This window comes from Toxorhynchites rutilus, chromosome 2, assembly GCF_029784135.1.
Source record: "Toxorhynchites rutilus septentrionalis strain SRP chromosome 2, ASM2978413v1, whole genome shotgun sequence".
In the NCBI taxonomy this organism is placed as follows: Eukaryota; Metazoa; Arthropoda; class Insecta; order Diptera; family Culicidae; genus Toxorhynchites; species Toxorhynchites rutilus.
In genome coordinates, this window is record NC_073745.1 from 319,358,098 (window position 1) to 319,372,201 (window position 14,104).

The 14,104-nt window shown below is 37.6% G+C and overlaps 1 protein-coding gene across 26 annotated transcripts in view; it reads right to left on the reverse strand.

Moving 5' to 3' along the window:
• Positions 1-4,537: 4,537 nt before the first annotated feature.
• The window catches only part of LOC129771300 (potassium voltage-gated channel subfamily KQT member 1), a 1,095,885-nt gene continuing 1,086,318 nt past the window's right edge, over positions 4,538-14,104 (reverse strand). For all 26 annotated transcript variants that reach the window (XM_055774795.1, XM_055774796.1, XM_055774799.1 and 23 more), the window contains one exon: positions 4,538-13,846. In XM_055774795.1, the coding sequence (XP_055630770.1) occupies positions 13,589-13,846 (258 nt within the window). In that variant the 3' untranslated portion in view covers positions 4,538-13,588. The remainder of the gene's footprint in view (positions 13,847-14,104) is intronic.

The following is a 14,104-nucleotide window of genomic DNA, read 5'->3' on the forward strand; positions in this document are numbered from 1 at the left end:
TTTATATTCAAGTTGATTTTACTCAAAAGTAACTGAACTAAGTTAGTCGTGATTCAAAATCGAATAAATAAGATCTCGTTAACATAGAGCACTCTAAAGGATGATTGGTTTAGTAATGAAAATACCCAATGGTTCTACATTTTCAAATATTCAGCTATATTTAATCCTAAATTCGCTAGCTACCTTCGGGACTCACATAAAACCTTTGCAACTGAAGCTGGCGACATTGAAAATGGATAGACTACCAGATTTTTTCTCCTATTCAAATGATTATATTCCTAGCGCGTGTTGCATCTGATTACCTCGATCGCTATGTACTAGTTTATAGGGGATGTGGAGCATTGCTATTAGTAACTTTAATTTTGTGTTCAAAAAATCTCAATCCACGATTGGATGATGTTAGAATTAAAACTAGTAATTATTAGGAACCCGGTTTGTTGTGTTTAAAAGCATAGGACGGATTGATGATTCCGCGTATTTTTTGTGTGTATGCTAGATGCGTTAACCTTCAAATATGGCTGGAACCATTCAACAATGAAACGTATCACAATAGAACAAAACAGTTTTTACTGATATGGGTATTGAAGTTTACACTATCTACAATAATCGCTAGATTCTATATATTTCGCTGAAATCATTTCTCTATCTTTTTCTAATAGTTTCTCGGGGTATGCTAGATTTCACGGCCCTATGTACAAATTTGTTGGTTTTGCTTTGCAGTAACTGGTTTTTAAAACTTTTCCCCATTTCATTTCCCAAATTTACAACGTTTTATCCGCCTTTTTGTGTTTGCTCATATGTACAGATGGTTGTCCTTATGTTACCTTAAATGCTATGTCTTATTTAATTTTGTTGTTAATTTAATGGAACGAAAATGACTGAAGCTAGTGGAAGATTTTGTTAAAAGGTATATCCGAGAAATGTGATCATTAATCTTCTTTGTTATATGTTTTGAGAGTTTTTTTTCGAATCATTTCATTTGTGCAATCGAGTTTGTAATACGATATCTCTATGGTTATATTATGGTTCGCGACGAATACGTTAGAGGATTAGCGAACCAGAATTCGTGAGAAATTCTACACAATGATAATGATTTTATATCATAATAATGAGCATTTGATGGGAACATTAAGATAATCATACGAGAATAGTCTCCCGCGTGTTGGGATGTATAAGATTTTCGGATTTTCGTTTCGTCGAGTGATCGATAGTTTATGTTGACATAATCACATCACTTACCTCAGTGAATCCTGATTCTTGCTTCTCCCTACTAAGAATCAGCCATTCCACGATAATCGTAAGGGAACCACGTTATAGGGGCGACGCTTCTGGCCGCGAATATCATACTAACATTCCTTCCCTTCCCCTGGTGATTGTAAGATCGTGGCTGGCGTAGTTATAGTCTATTTGAAGCTAGAGTCACCGATCTTCTGTAGGAGCATTGTATCACTGCGACAATTAGTTTGTGCTAGAATCACCGATACTTGCGCAATTGAAATGATTTACTACTCCCAAACGTTGTTCAGTGTGTACAATTTCGCTGATCCGGTTAATCACGGAGAGCATCCACGAATTGTACAGTCTACCCAAGCTCAAGCTCTATTCAATGCGATATTTTACGTTGCGAACGTTCCGTCGCTTCTATTCGCAAAATGTTTATCTTCAAATAAAGTACTAGTTGACACTTTTTCGATCTTTGAGGTTAAGTAAACGCACAGACTCAGTCACGGACTGCCAAGTAGTACTCAAATGGCAGCTGATCACATTGAGCCAATACAGCTGAGGTATGACTTGTTGCAAAAGATGTAGGTCTCAAAGCTCTGCTGTATATTGAAACAATATTTTTAACTCTGCTAAGAAGGCCAAACAGTGCCTCGTCTTATTTTACCCCGTGCCCAATATATTCTTATACACTTTTTTTCCTCGCTACAGTGTACAAGATGCATTTAAGTAGAAATTAGCACTTAGAGCTCGATAGGTATTCTCTAAACAGAGACTGTCTTCGACAAAGTTGTTACATATGATAGAGCGCTCATTTTCATGTTGCCAAAAATAGGGTGACCAACATTTTCGGTGAAAAAAACAAACTTTCTTATCTCTATAGATAGTGGTAAATATAGTTCTACAATGTTGTAGTCACAGTTATTTGAGACACCTTTGTAGAACAAAGTTTTTTTTCTATCTCTCGAAATAACCGATATAGCGTCTTTTTTCTAAGTTGCGTTAGGGTCACCATGAAAAAAACTGTTTTTTGCTTTAACTTTTATGTTTCAAATTCTACATACAAACTGTCTTCGAAAGACTTTTAGAACATACTGATATAAACATTTAGCGATGCAGAACTTGTCAATATCTCAACTTCTCTCAAAGTTATTGATATTTCTTCCCAAAAAATACGCTCTCTTCAATTGCTTGACATTCTTTCTGGGGCAAACATAAACAAAGTTTATTGGCGGCATTTGAAAGAACAGAGTTCACTCTACATAATGTGTGATTTTCAAAGCTATGTTATTCTTCGTATTTGAGTAAATTAAAATTGAAATTATGAGTTTTTGGGTGAAAAACCATCAATAACTTTGAGTAGGATTAGGATATTGACAAGTGCTGCACCACAAAATGTTGGTCTTGATAAGCTCTAAAAGTCGTACGAAGACAGCTTTGATGCAGAATTCGAAATATGAAAGTTAGAGCAAAAAAAAAAAACGCTTTTTCATGGTCACCCTAATGCAACTTAGGAAAAAGCACTAAATCGATTATATTAAAAGATAGATAAAAGCTTTGTTCTAAAAAGTTGTTTAAAATAATAGGGGCTACAATATTGTCGAACTATGTTTATCTCTATAAAGATAAGATAAGAAAGTTGGATTTTTTATTTCATCGACAACTTTGGTCACCCCATTTTTGATAACATAAAGATGAGCGCTCAATCATATGTAACAACTTTGTGGAAGACAGTTTTTGTCTAAAGAATAAATATCTCCCACAAAGTTGTTTTTTAACTAAGTTGCATTAGGGTAACCATGAAAAAAAAACGATTGTTTTGCTCTAACTTTTATATTTAAAATTCTATATCAAAATTGTCTTCGTACGACTTTTAGAGCCAACATTTTTCGATAAAGAATTTGTCAAAATCTTAATCCTGCTTAAAGTTATTGATGGGGTTTCACCCAAAAACTCATTATTTCAATTTTAATTTACTCAAATACAAAAATAACATATCTTTGAAAATCACATATTATATAGAGTGAAATTTGTTCTTTCAAATTCCGTCAATAAACATTTTTTATGTTTGCCCCAGAAAGAATGTCAAGCAATTGAAAATAGCTTATTTTTTTGGGAAGAAATATCAATAACTTTGAGTTAAGTTGCGATATTCACAAGATGTGCATCGAAAAATGTTTGTATCAGTATGTTCTAAAAGTCTTTCGAAGACAGTTTGTATGCAGAATTTGAAACATAAAAGTTAGAGCACAGAGTTTTTTTAATAGTGACTCCAACGCAACTTAGGAAAAATGCGCTATATCGGTTATTTCAAGAGATAGAAAAAAATCTTGTTCTACAAAGATGTCTCAAATAACAGTGACTACAACATTGTCGAACTATATTTACCTGTATGTATAGAGATAAGAGAGTTAGATTTTTTATTTCATCGACAATTTTGGACACCCTATTTTTGATAACACCTAAATGAGCGTTCTATCGTATATAACAACCTTGTCGAAGACAGTTTTTGTCTAGAGAATAACTGTCGAGCTCTAAATGCTAATTTATACTTAAATGCATCTCCTGGACCATTGTGCAGTGGTGCAGCAGCAGCGCATACACTATTTTTGTATTTTATGATCTTGCACTATGTTTACATAATCCATTGACGGATCTTTTTGGTTATTGTCATTCAGTGTCCATTGTTTTTCAACGATGAAAGAGTTCCCCGCTGTGATGATAAAACATGCTGTTGGAAGGAGTGTGCTCGGGCGCTATTTTAATAAGTTTGAAAAACCTGAGAATGAAGCGTGATTTTGTTTATCGAATCATTAGAAGGAACCGTGAGACTTCCTCGTTGGGTGACAGAAAAAAAAACGACAAAAGTCGTTCGGCAAGGATGGAACGAGTGATTAGGATCATCAAGGAGCGAATTTGATGAAAATCTTTCTGAAATCTTTCTGAACGTAAAGTTCATGATGAAAAAGAAACGATTTGAAAGGGCAACTCTCTTACTATGATGGCACGATGGACAAGACTTATTTGAGTTATTTGTGCAAAGGTTTCTTTTTTGGCCCAGTTTTGGCCGAATTTGGGACGAAATGCCGATGGAAGTCGTGCGTTCCACTTGCGACGGGTTTGTGTTGATGTTGGTCAAAAATGTTAAAGGCGTTGTTATTCCAAAACATATGCAGTACATCATCAACATGATATTGGACTCTATTATAGAAATCGAGTCGATAAGAATTTTGCTCGTAAGCCCTATTTCACTATTCTAGATACCGAGCAAGTCGATAACATCGACCGAATGAAAGTTATCGATGTTGTTTCTATGTTTTGTCTCGATATTTAAAGTTTAGAAGGTTTTATAAGTATTTTTAATGAAGTATTTGAACTAATTCGGTCTCAAATGTGTTTTAATTTATTTATATCTCAAAGAATGACAATGATCGTAGCTGTAACAGGTGTCCTGATTTCTACCACCGACCTGATGGTAAGAGATTTTCTCGATTTACAAAATACAAAATTTTTTGATAGGGATAGTGATCGTATCGACCTCTCGATTCGATTTCATTCAATACAATGTTCAATTAGATCTGAATACGTTATGGACATACGTATATTGGACACGTACTATATTTGGGTGACTAGCCATAATTGATCAGATCCCTCCTATCGCCTATCTCTTCCTCTGTGCTCGAATGGTGCCTACATCACTGTGATCAACAACTATGAATGTGCCCACATCTCAGTTGACGTAGCTGTCAGTAGGGTTCAAAACGAATTCAAAACCAATCAAACAGCCTACATCTCAGCTATTTTGTGCTCGGTATGTTGGCATCAAAACATGATTTTCTATGATAGGGCTGTAATGGGTGCTAAAGGTGACTCGGAGGCTGCACTTACGCTAGTGTGAATACCCTGAAGTCTGTCATAACGTTCACATTCTAGTCGATGTTGGAGGACTAGAGGGTGTAAGATTGCATCATTGAAAAAACGCTGTAGAATATTACCAATTGGGTATCTTCGCTTGAAATTTTTGGTAGAAGTAGTTTAGAGTGTATTGTTTACACTGTATTTTTATCGGTGTCAGTTTTTCGAAAGTTGGAAAGAATGGCATCACCCGAAAAGCAACACCGCGAATTGGTTTTACGCAAGCACCTGGAAAATCTTCAACTTCTTCATCGTGACCAAGGCGCCTAGAAGTATATCCTAAGGTGAGGCCTTTTCGTCACTAAGTTGGTTAGGGGAGCGGTATATGAAAACAGTACGGAAGAAAGCAGAAGGGTAAATATTTGCTTGAAGCGTGAAAGAGACAGACTGATCACGAGCGAGCTTGGGCACAAGTGTATAGTGTTTTGTTTACAAACAAAACACAGTAGACTTCCAGTATGGCTGAAGAGTGGTTTTAGCAAGTTGGCCCACCTTAGGATATACTTCTAGGCGCCTTGATCGGGACAACAGAAAACCGAGATGGAAAATGAAAGATGGGAAGATTTTTAAATCTGTGGCGTCACAGATTTTGTTTATGTATGTTACTTTTCTTATATCCACTACAGAGGAGAAGTGTTGTTATTAAAAATAAAAACAAGCAGATGAAATGAGCGAGCTATTTTTTACTTAAATCAGTGCTAGCGTTCAAAATCATAAGGACATTTTAGCAGAAACTGAAACTTCAGTATTATTTGGGTGTTCTAAACTTATTTTCAATTCAATTTTACTTCTCGTTACGTCGACCAAAAATGTAAATGTCACGTGAAACGTCATGTGAAATGCACTTGGAAAATAAATTTAATTGACTTCGTATGACCTAGATTGAGACGAACAGTTTTCCGCTTGCATCCTAGTTTTAGACGAATGAAGTGCTTAGCACCCTAATTGCGAAAAAAACCATTACAATTGCTGACAAGAGATAAGCTTCCATGAAGTTGCTCTGAAATCCAAATATAGTAGACATTAGAACATTATTTCTGATGCAAGAAGAAATCAATGAAAAAATTAAACATTTTAGTTCGTGAAATGTTCTGTTTTTTTTATAATGCAGAAAATATTTTTTGGATATATGTATTTATTTCTGTTTATCCCCTTTCATCGTTAATCGTTGAAACATTCAGTTTTGTACCATTTGAGAGACTGACTGGTATGCTTGGTATGTGAACTTCCTACCTTCCTGGCTACTAATACAATCAAAGTTTAACACAACCAAAACCCGTGAATCCTTCTATTCTTCTTCTTGACAGAAAACAACTCGGAATCGTGCAGTCAACGGTGAGTCGTATGAGTCGTGGTGACGCTGTATGGGTAGCGCACTTAAACGTTACTACGAAACTCTGAACGCATCGAACGGAAGGAGAAATGTGGTCAGAATGGTTGTTCTTTTAGTGATCAGCCACGTTATGAAGCAGTGAGGGGCTTTACTTTCGAAAGGCGTGTTCTAGCTCCCGACGTCGTCTTGAGGATGTCATTGATGAACAATGTAGGGTACATCTAGTCACTTTGTTTAAAATTACGTAATAAAGATAACTGAACTCGAAAATATTGATATTATTGCTTAAAATAGTTGAAAACGGGGTTTGGAAGAAACGCCATAAATTTTCGTATTTGTCGCACTCGACCAGGAAAACCGACAGAAGCGAAACTTTTATTTTTGCTCTTTCGAGTAGCCACCATATATTGTAGCATCTGGCCCACGTTCATTCTCATAGTTACAGTGAAAAATATGAGGTCAAACAACATATCAGCAACACATATCGCAATATAAACTAAATCACAACGTGTTTTTCTCCAAACTTTTTTTTTTGTTTTTCACTTGGCGGCACATTTATTTCAGGGCCTATATGATTTGGCTAAAAGTTGTTATTAACACGTAAAATTGTATTTTTCTTCACCTAGGGTAGCGGTTTTCCAATATTTTGTTTTTTCGATTGTTGTCAGCATTTTAAGTGACGATTTTTGATATAAAAATTTAAAAAAAATATTGTAGCCAACATTTTGGGAATTTGAATTTTGAAAAACCACTACGGTACTCGTTGGAGAATAAATTTTTACTTATTCTAGCTAAATTTCGACTAAATCGTCCGTCTAATTTCCGAGATAAATGTTCCGCCAGCGAGGTACCGACTTCTAGAGAGCACTTAGCGCAAATCTACCAGAGCCAATATTTAACAGCATTGTCAAAATTTTTAAAACACATTCTCAAACGTACTCTAAACACACCGCAAAAGATTCGAACACTTGACTAAATCTCAAATGACATAATAAGCCGCCAAAACCCCATGTTTTTTTGGTCCTCCAGGTGGAGGTTCCCTCTTAACATTTTGTAAGACAGTGGCAGCTATATTGGCACTCGCAAAAAATATCTAGAACCGATTTTTGCGGCCTTTCCACATATGATACAATCGATCGACGACAGCTTTGGAGGATCAGGGACGAACACGGTTTTCCCCGAAAGCTGATAAGATTGACTCAGGCAACGACGAACGGTGTGCGGATTTCAGGCGATCTGTCGGAATCGTTTGACACTCCCAGGGGACTTCGACAAGGCGATGGACTCTTCTGTCTGCTCTTCAACGTGACGCTGGAAGGTGTTATGCAGAGAGCACTTGATGTTTTCGAACGCCGAGTGTTCAAAACGATACAGGAAAACGGAGTATGGAGAAGGAGAATGAACCACGAACTGGTGCAACTCTTCGGCGAACCCAGCATCCAGAAAGTCGCCAAGGCTGAACGAGTGCGATGGGCAGGGCATGTTGCAAGATTGCCGGACAGCAGCCCTGCAAAGATGGTGTTCGCATCGAATCCGGTCGGAACAAGAAGGAGAGGAGCCCAGCGAGCGAGGTAGTTGGACCAGGAGGAACCGGACTTGGTGAGAATCGGCGCAGCCGGGAGTTGGTGAACTACAGCTATGAATCGAGTGAACTGGCGGAGCAATGATCCGCCAGATCCAATCTTTTCAAGGGATGTAGCATCATTGTAGCACCACTGTCGATCCTAGTGCAGATGCTTTTCACACAAAAAGACCACTATCGGTCCAATTAGACCGACACTAATCAGATGGAAAATTCAGTGTCGGTCCTCAAGGACCGGCGCAGGGCTCAACGCATTAACGGCGCAAAACCCCCATTTGCGAAGTCTCGCACGCTCTTCTGAGTTGATTTTAGGGTGGTTATAAGATATGGAACTTTCACTTGGCCACACTTGTTTGAAATGTGTGCCATTTCGACAGCCGTCATTTGTTATATGTTCAGTTTGATTTACCATTTCATCATCTATAGACTGACTGCAACCCCCAGAAATTCTGCTATTTTTACAAAAACAATGATTCAGTTCCGGAAATTCAACGCGCTTTTCGCCTATTTTATCAATCACCGTTACCGGCAAATCTGACGGTTGTTTTGCGTGTACAGTACTGGCGATAGTAAAGAATACATTGTTTGAATCGTTCGTTTTACATAAATAAGATATTATCAGTTAACACCACAAATATTGGTTTTGGATTGTAGTACAAGATTTGTACATTGGTTGTATCTGGTTTGATCATATTTGTGAACAAATGAATAATGTTGTAGAAACGGTCATTTTGAATGAGGTACAACAAAGAATATAGGTTTTCTTATTCAGCTGGAGCTGGCACGTCGTTACTGATATCAATAACATTTTTGAACGCTTTCGGTGTTTGGGTGCCATCATTCTCTAAATTCAGATTGAGTTTGTTGACTCTGAATACGGTTTCGTGTGTTGTTATAAGTTTTTTCTGGCTGATCATGAAAATCGAAATTTGTGTGCGTAAACTAAAGTTTAGGGCCGCGAAGATGGCGTATCCTTTCGGAATATAGCGACCAAGTACAACGTAAGCATTGGTACGATTCAGAAGCTTTGGAGGAAGTACCAAGAGCTTGATACCGTTTGCGACCGGGTAGGACGTGGACGCAAACGCTTGACAACGGACCGGGATGATGCCAGAATCGTCAAAAAAGTGCAAAAAACCCAAGAGCTACAAGCAGAACTATAAAAGGAAGCTTATCATTGAACATATTGGAGAAAATTCGAGCTTTTCGGAACGAAACAACGACCCATAGTATGCATTGAGCGAGGAGCGGAGCTGCTTGACAAGAACGTTTAGAAGGCAGTGAAACACGGTGGCGGCAACATCATGGTCTGGGGGTGTTTTGCTTGGTCCGGTGTTGGAAACCTGGTTCAGATCGATGGTGTAATGGATGCTGAGAAGTACATCGATATACTTTTGAATAATTTGAAGAGATCAACACGGAAGAATGGTTTGCCGAAGGAATGGACCTACTTCCGTCAATCTCGTGTGAAGTTGGTGGATTTGCCGCCACAATCTCCGGACCCGATTGAAAATCTGTGGTCAATTCTTGATTTAAAAAAAATGGATAAAAGCACGGTGGCCAACAAAACTCTGCTGTTTGAGGAACTTTCAACTATGTGGGAACAAATTGATCAACATTATTTGCAAAACTTGGTTGAAAGCATGCACCGAAGCTTGCAGGCAGTCATTTGTGCCAAATGAGGACACACGAAATACTAGTGACTGGTTTTTAAGCTTTTGTTTCAAATACATGGCATGTATTCTTTTTTTTTCACATCAAAATGAGCAATTAATATTCATTTCACTATTTTGAAGAACAAACCAGATTTTAAAGAAACATTTTTCTTCTCACTTGGTAGGATGACATGCAATTATCATCCTGGAAATATAAAATCTCAATAACTGCTTTGAATTCCTCTTCGTTTTGATAACATTTTAAAAACTAGCAGAGCATATTTTGATTTATTGCCAGTACTGTACGTGTTTCGGATCGTCTTCGATTTTTGCCTATTCCAATCCAGCATTGGAATGATTGAGCTAAATTCTCACAATATAACCATAAACCCTTGATTCGTCACAACACCCAAAATTAATTTTTAGCACATGTTTTGACATTCTGATTTTTACATTAAATGAGCTTGAAAATAACAGAAAATGTGCTACTCTCCTATACTGGTACGGCATTTGTATAATATACATGCCGTAGCAAAATAAGAGCAATATAAGCGAGCGAAACAAGGGACATTTAAGCTGGCCTAGGTTCGATCTCCTGCTTGGCATCGTTTGGACTATTTTTTCCATGCTGACGTACAGTCTGAGAGAAAGAGAGGTCTGCTCTCATACAAACGAACAAGCTTTTTGACGTAAGACTACATCTGACCGGAAGATATAGAAGGTAAAATGAAAATCAAGGCACCGAACAAGTGGGAAAAATGAAAAATTAAATGCTTATAACTCGAGCATTTCTCAATACATTGCAAAGATGTTTACATCAATTGATAGGAAATATTTCTACGCATCTATCACATTGTTTTTCTTGAGATAAACAATCGAATAATTGTGAAATGTGAAGCATTGTCCGAACGCACTATGTTTTGAATGGTCCAATTTGTGCCCCTCAAATGGTTTCGACCAAACGGAGTCCTACGTCTCTTCGGTTATGTCCCCGACACTACACACCCGTCTTTTTCTGCCGAAGATGATATTTTTTCTGCCAACGCTAGTTCGGGTGTAGTTAGGGTCTTAACTAGAGCAAATTTGAGTCGTCGTGGACAAAGTCCAAATAGATCCTTAACGCCTTAGCGATGCTTTTATTTTTTTTATCTGTATTATAGTGACTTTCAACTCATTTGGCTGGTTCGTTACTTTTACTTCCATTTTTGGAAGATGTCGGGAGTGAGAATTTATCTCGTGACCTTTAGTGTGAGAGGCATTTATGTTACCACTACGCTAGATCGCCTCCCTTTAACGATGCTGTTTTTGGTCGACAATTGAGTGATTTTGGTAAGGTTTTGCGGCGACCTGTCTCATGCCCAAAATATTGGGTAAAAATCTAACGCCACGAAAATCGAAATTGAATATACGTAACCCACGGAAATTCAAAAATCGCGATACTTTTTGATCTCGTATTGTGAATATTTTTCAATGATCTAATTCTCCAGATAGTGCAAACAATCGAAAGATCGTTGCACATTAAAATAGAAGAACAGAAATAGAACAGAATAGAAATTTTCATCGGATATACCCATTTTCAAGCATAACTAAACGAAATCTCAAATTGAAGAGTAAAAGAAGAAAAACAAAACAAGATTTTGGAACTTATAATCTTTATTCAACGGTATGAATGAGTTTGCACCAATTTAAAAACATAAGAAATGAAAAGTAACGTAAACTTAAACGTAATAGATTAAAATTTAACAAAGAGAAGAACATCCAGTAATATTTTTTACTCGTTGCTTATAGCTAGTCTTGTCCCTAGTATATCTGTTTTTTTTTTTCAAAGGATATGAAAGTATAACGAATATAAAAATCCTAGCGGGTCTGTCACGACACGAATTTTCTTGTAGTTTTGATTGCTGAGAAATGAAACTTCCGAATGTTGCAAACGTACGAATCTACGCAATGTCGACCACTTTTGTTTCCTCCTTCTATATTACATTAGTTTTGTTTTTTTTCTGTTTTGCATATTATTGTCTTGTCGTTAAACATTATTCGGAAATAAAGTATGTTCATTTCAGTTTGTCTTTCAGTTTGATTTATGGGTTTTTTTTTTCTCTTCTCACACACCAGAGTCGTGTGATTCCTTCGTTCCTATTTTACTGGAAGAAAATTTTGATTTGTGAAGCTCCACCGTGTTTCTCGGTCGTTTCCAACCTTCAATGGGACCCTGCGAATCATTGCCTTCATTTTCCGAGTTCAGAGGGCTCTAAGGGATTTAGGGGAAAACGGAAACGTGTGATGCACACATTTGGAGAAGGTTTTTCTCTCGATCACTTTTCTGGACCCGAATAGTCGTTGGCTGACGGAGGATACCATCCAGGGTGGAAACGTTTGGATTTTTGCGTTATATTCTCTGTACGGCGCACAGAAATGAACACTCTGAAACCAGAGGTGCAGAGTTTTATCTCATTTATGATAATACTCGCCCTCTCTTTTTTTTTTGTTCTTAGTTTTTCCGCGCTACTATACTCTATCGTTTGTTTTTTTCATTTATAATTAATAATTGACGTTTTTGCGTGAATTTCATTTAAATCACCAATTCTACGATTGGCTATTTTTTAACGATTCGCAGTATTTGTTCTGTGGTTTGTGGTTGGAAAATTATTTCGCTATGTACATTTTTCTTCCGTAGTTAACCACTTGTCGGAATCCTTTTGGCCCTTTCAGTGTAATATCTGCATCGATGTGCACTCCCAGCAGAGAGCAGCGATGCATTGTTAATCATAAGTATTATTCTAGCCTGCGACGTCTCGAAATAATGTTTCGTACTAATCACTATCAGAGCACAGCTAGCGTGGATTGGTCACTTATTTTGTTGTCTGCGTTTTTCTTTGCTTATTTATCTTCTAGAGTATTTTGAGTAGACTGATTCCTAGAGCTTACATTGACCGGTCTACCGGTCAATCTAGACTTGCGCTAGTGTCATGAGGATAATTATAAACAGAAATCACAAGGTTGTCATTTTTTGTGCTTATTTTCAATAAATATGAATTGTAGAGGTCTAATGATCAATGATAGTAAGTAACACCCAGTTCGATGGCATCCTGTGGTGCGATGATTGTGCTATAAAACAACAAGTACATTGAGTATATTTTTGTGCTAGAAGGAATATCAACGAGGCTCTTCAAATCGGCACTTCAACTGTTGAAAATGATAATGGTAAAATGATGATTGAAGGCTACAACGTTCTCTGAATGAGAATCTTCATTATTATATTCGAATTCGGGTTAAATTTAATCGTAGCTGTACTTAATACATTTTGTATGGTTTAGAATTGGAACTGATTGCATGACTCTTCAAAGCGCGTGTTTGAAGTGGTAAATGAGTTACCACTGAGTTTGCTGAAATAGAAAAAAATGTTACGATACGAGTCATCAGTCCTAACACCACATCGTGTATCGCGCATCGGGTTTATAATCTACTGTAAGATTATTAAAGTCTGCGCAGATAGCTCAGTCATTTGAAATGAGCTTTCTGCAGCGAGGCACATGATCTTTCGCTAAAATTTCGTTTGAAAGAAATGGGGGAAAATGAACGAAAAATAATAATCTAATAATAGAAATATTTTATTACTATAACTTCTAACTTAAGCCTAACGTTTTCGAATCTCGTACCGCTGGGTTCGTTCAGAACCCAACCTGTTCGTATAGCAACAGTGTTCGTCGGATCCGGCGAAATATGCAGCGTTGAGATTGAGAGCCCCAACACCACCTGGCCACCTAGTGCCGGGCTTGTGAAATCATGGAAAACGTAGCAGAGCAAACACGGATGGAATGAAAGATCGCTGTTGCGATAGCACGAACGAAATGGGACCTTCGGGGACAATTTAAGCCATTCTCATATATCTTCCGAAGCAATTCTCGGATGCTGTGACTGTGGGGTCATTTCCGGCTTGAGCGTGTCCATCGCTATATGGGTGCTTTGCTGGCGGTCCCCTTCGTCATTGATTTTCGCAGAGGATCCATTGTTTAGGCCAGGGCCACCTTTGGGAGAGGATCCACTGTTGAGGCCACTACCACTAGCGCCCGAACTAAGGTGTCGTGACCGTTTGTACTCCTCACTGTCCATCCGGTTGAGCTCGAAGGCGGAGCTGACCTGTAGGAATGAATGAGTTTTTGGTTAGATTTGAATTCGTTTAGTGTAAAACGAGCTTAAACAGGACTCTACGTAATCATTACGTTGTACTCATGGGTTTTATGAGACAAAAATATTGTACGAGATGAAATAGTATCAAAGATCATTTGGCTCTGTTATGTACACTAAGTGTTTTGCGTTATCTCTATCTCCATATCTCCATGTGGTCTCATTTTTCACTAAATGACTAATGTGAACATGTGAAGGTGGTCCCTCTAA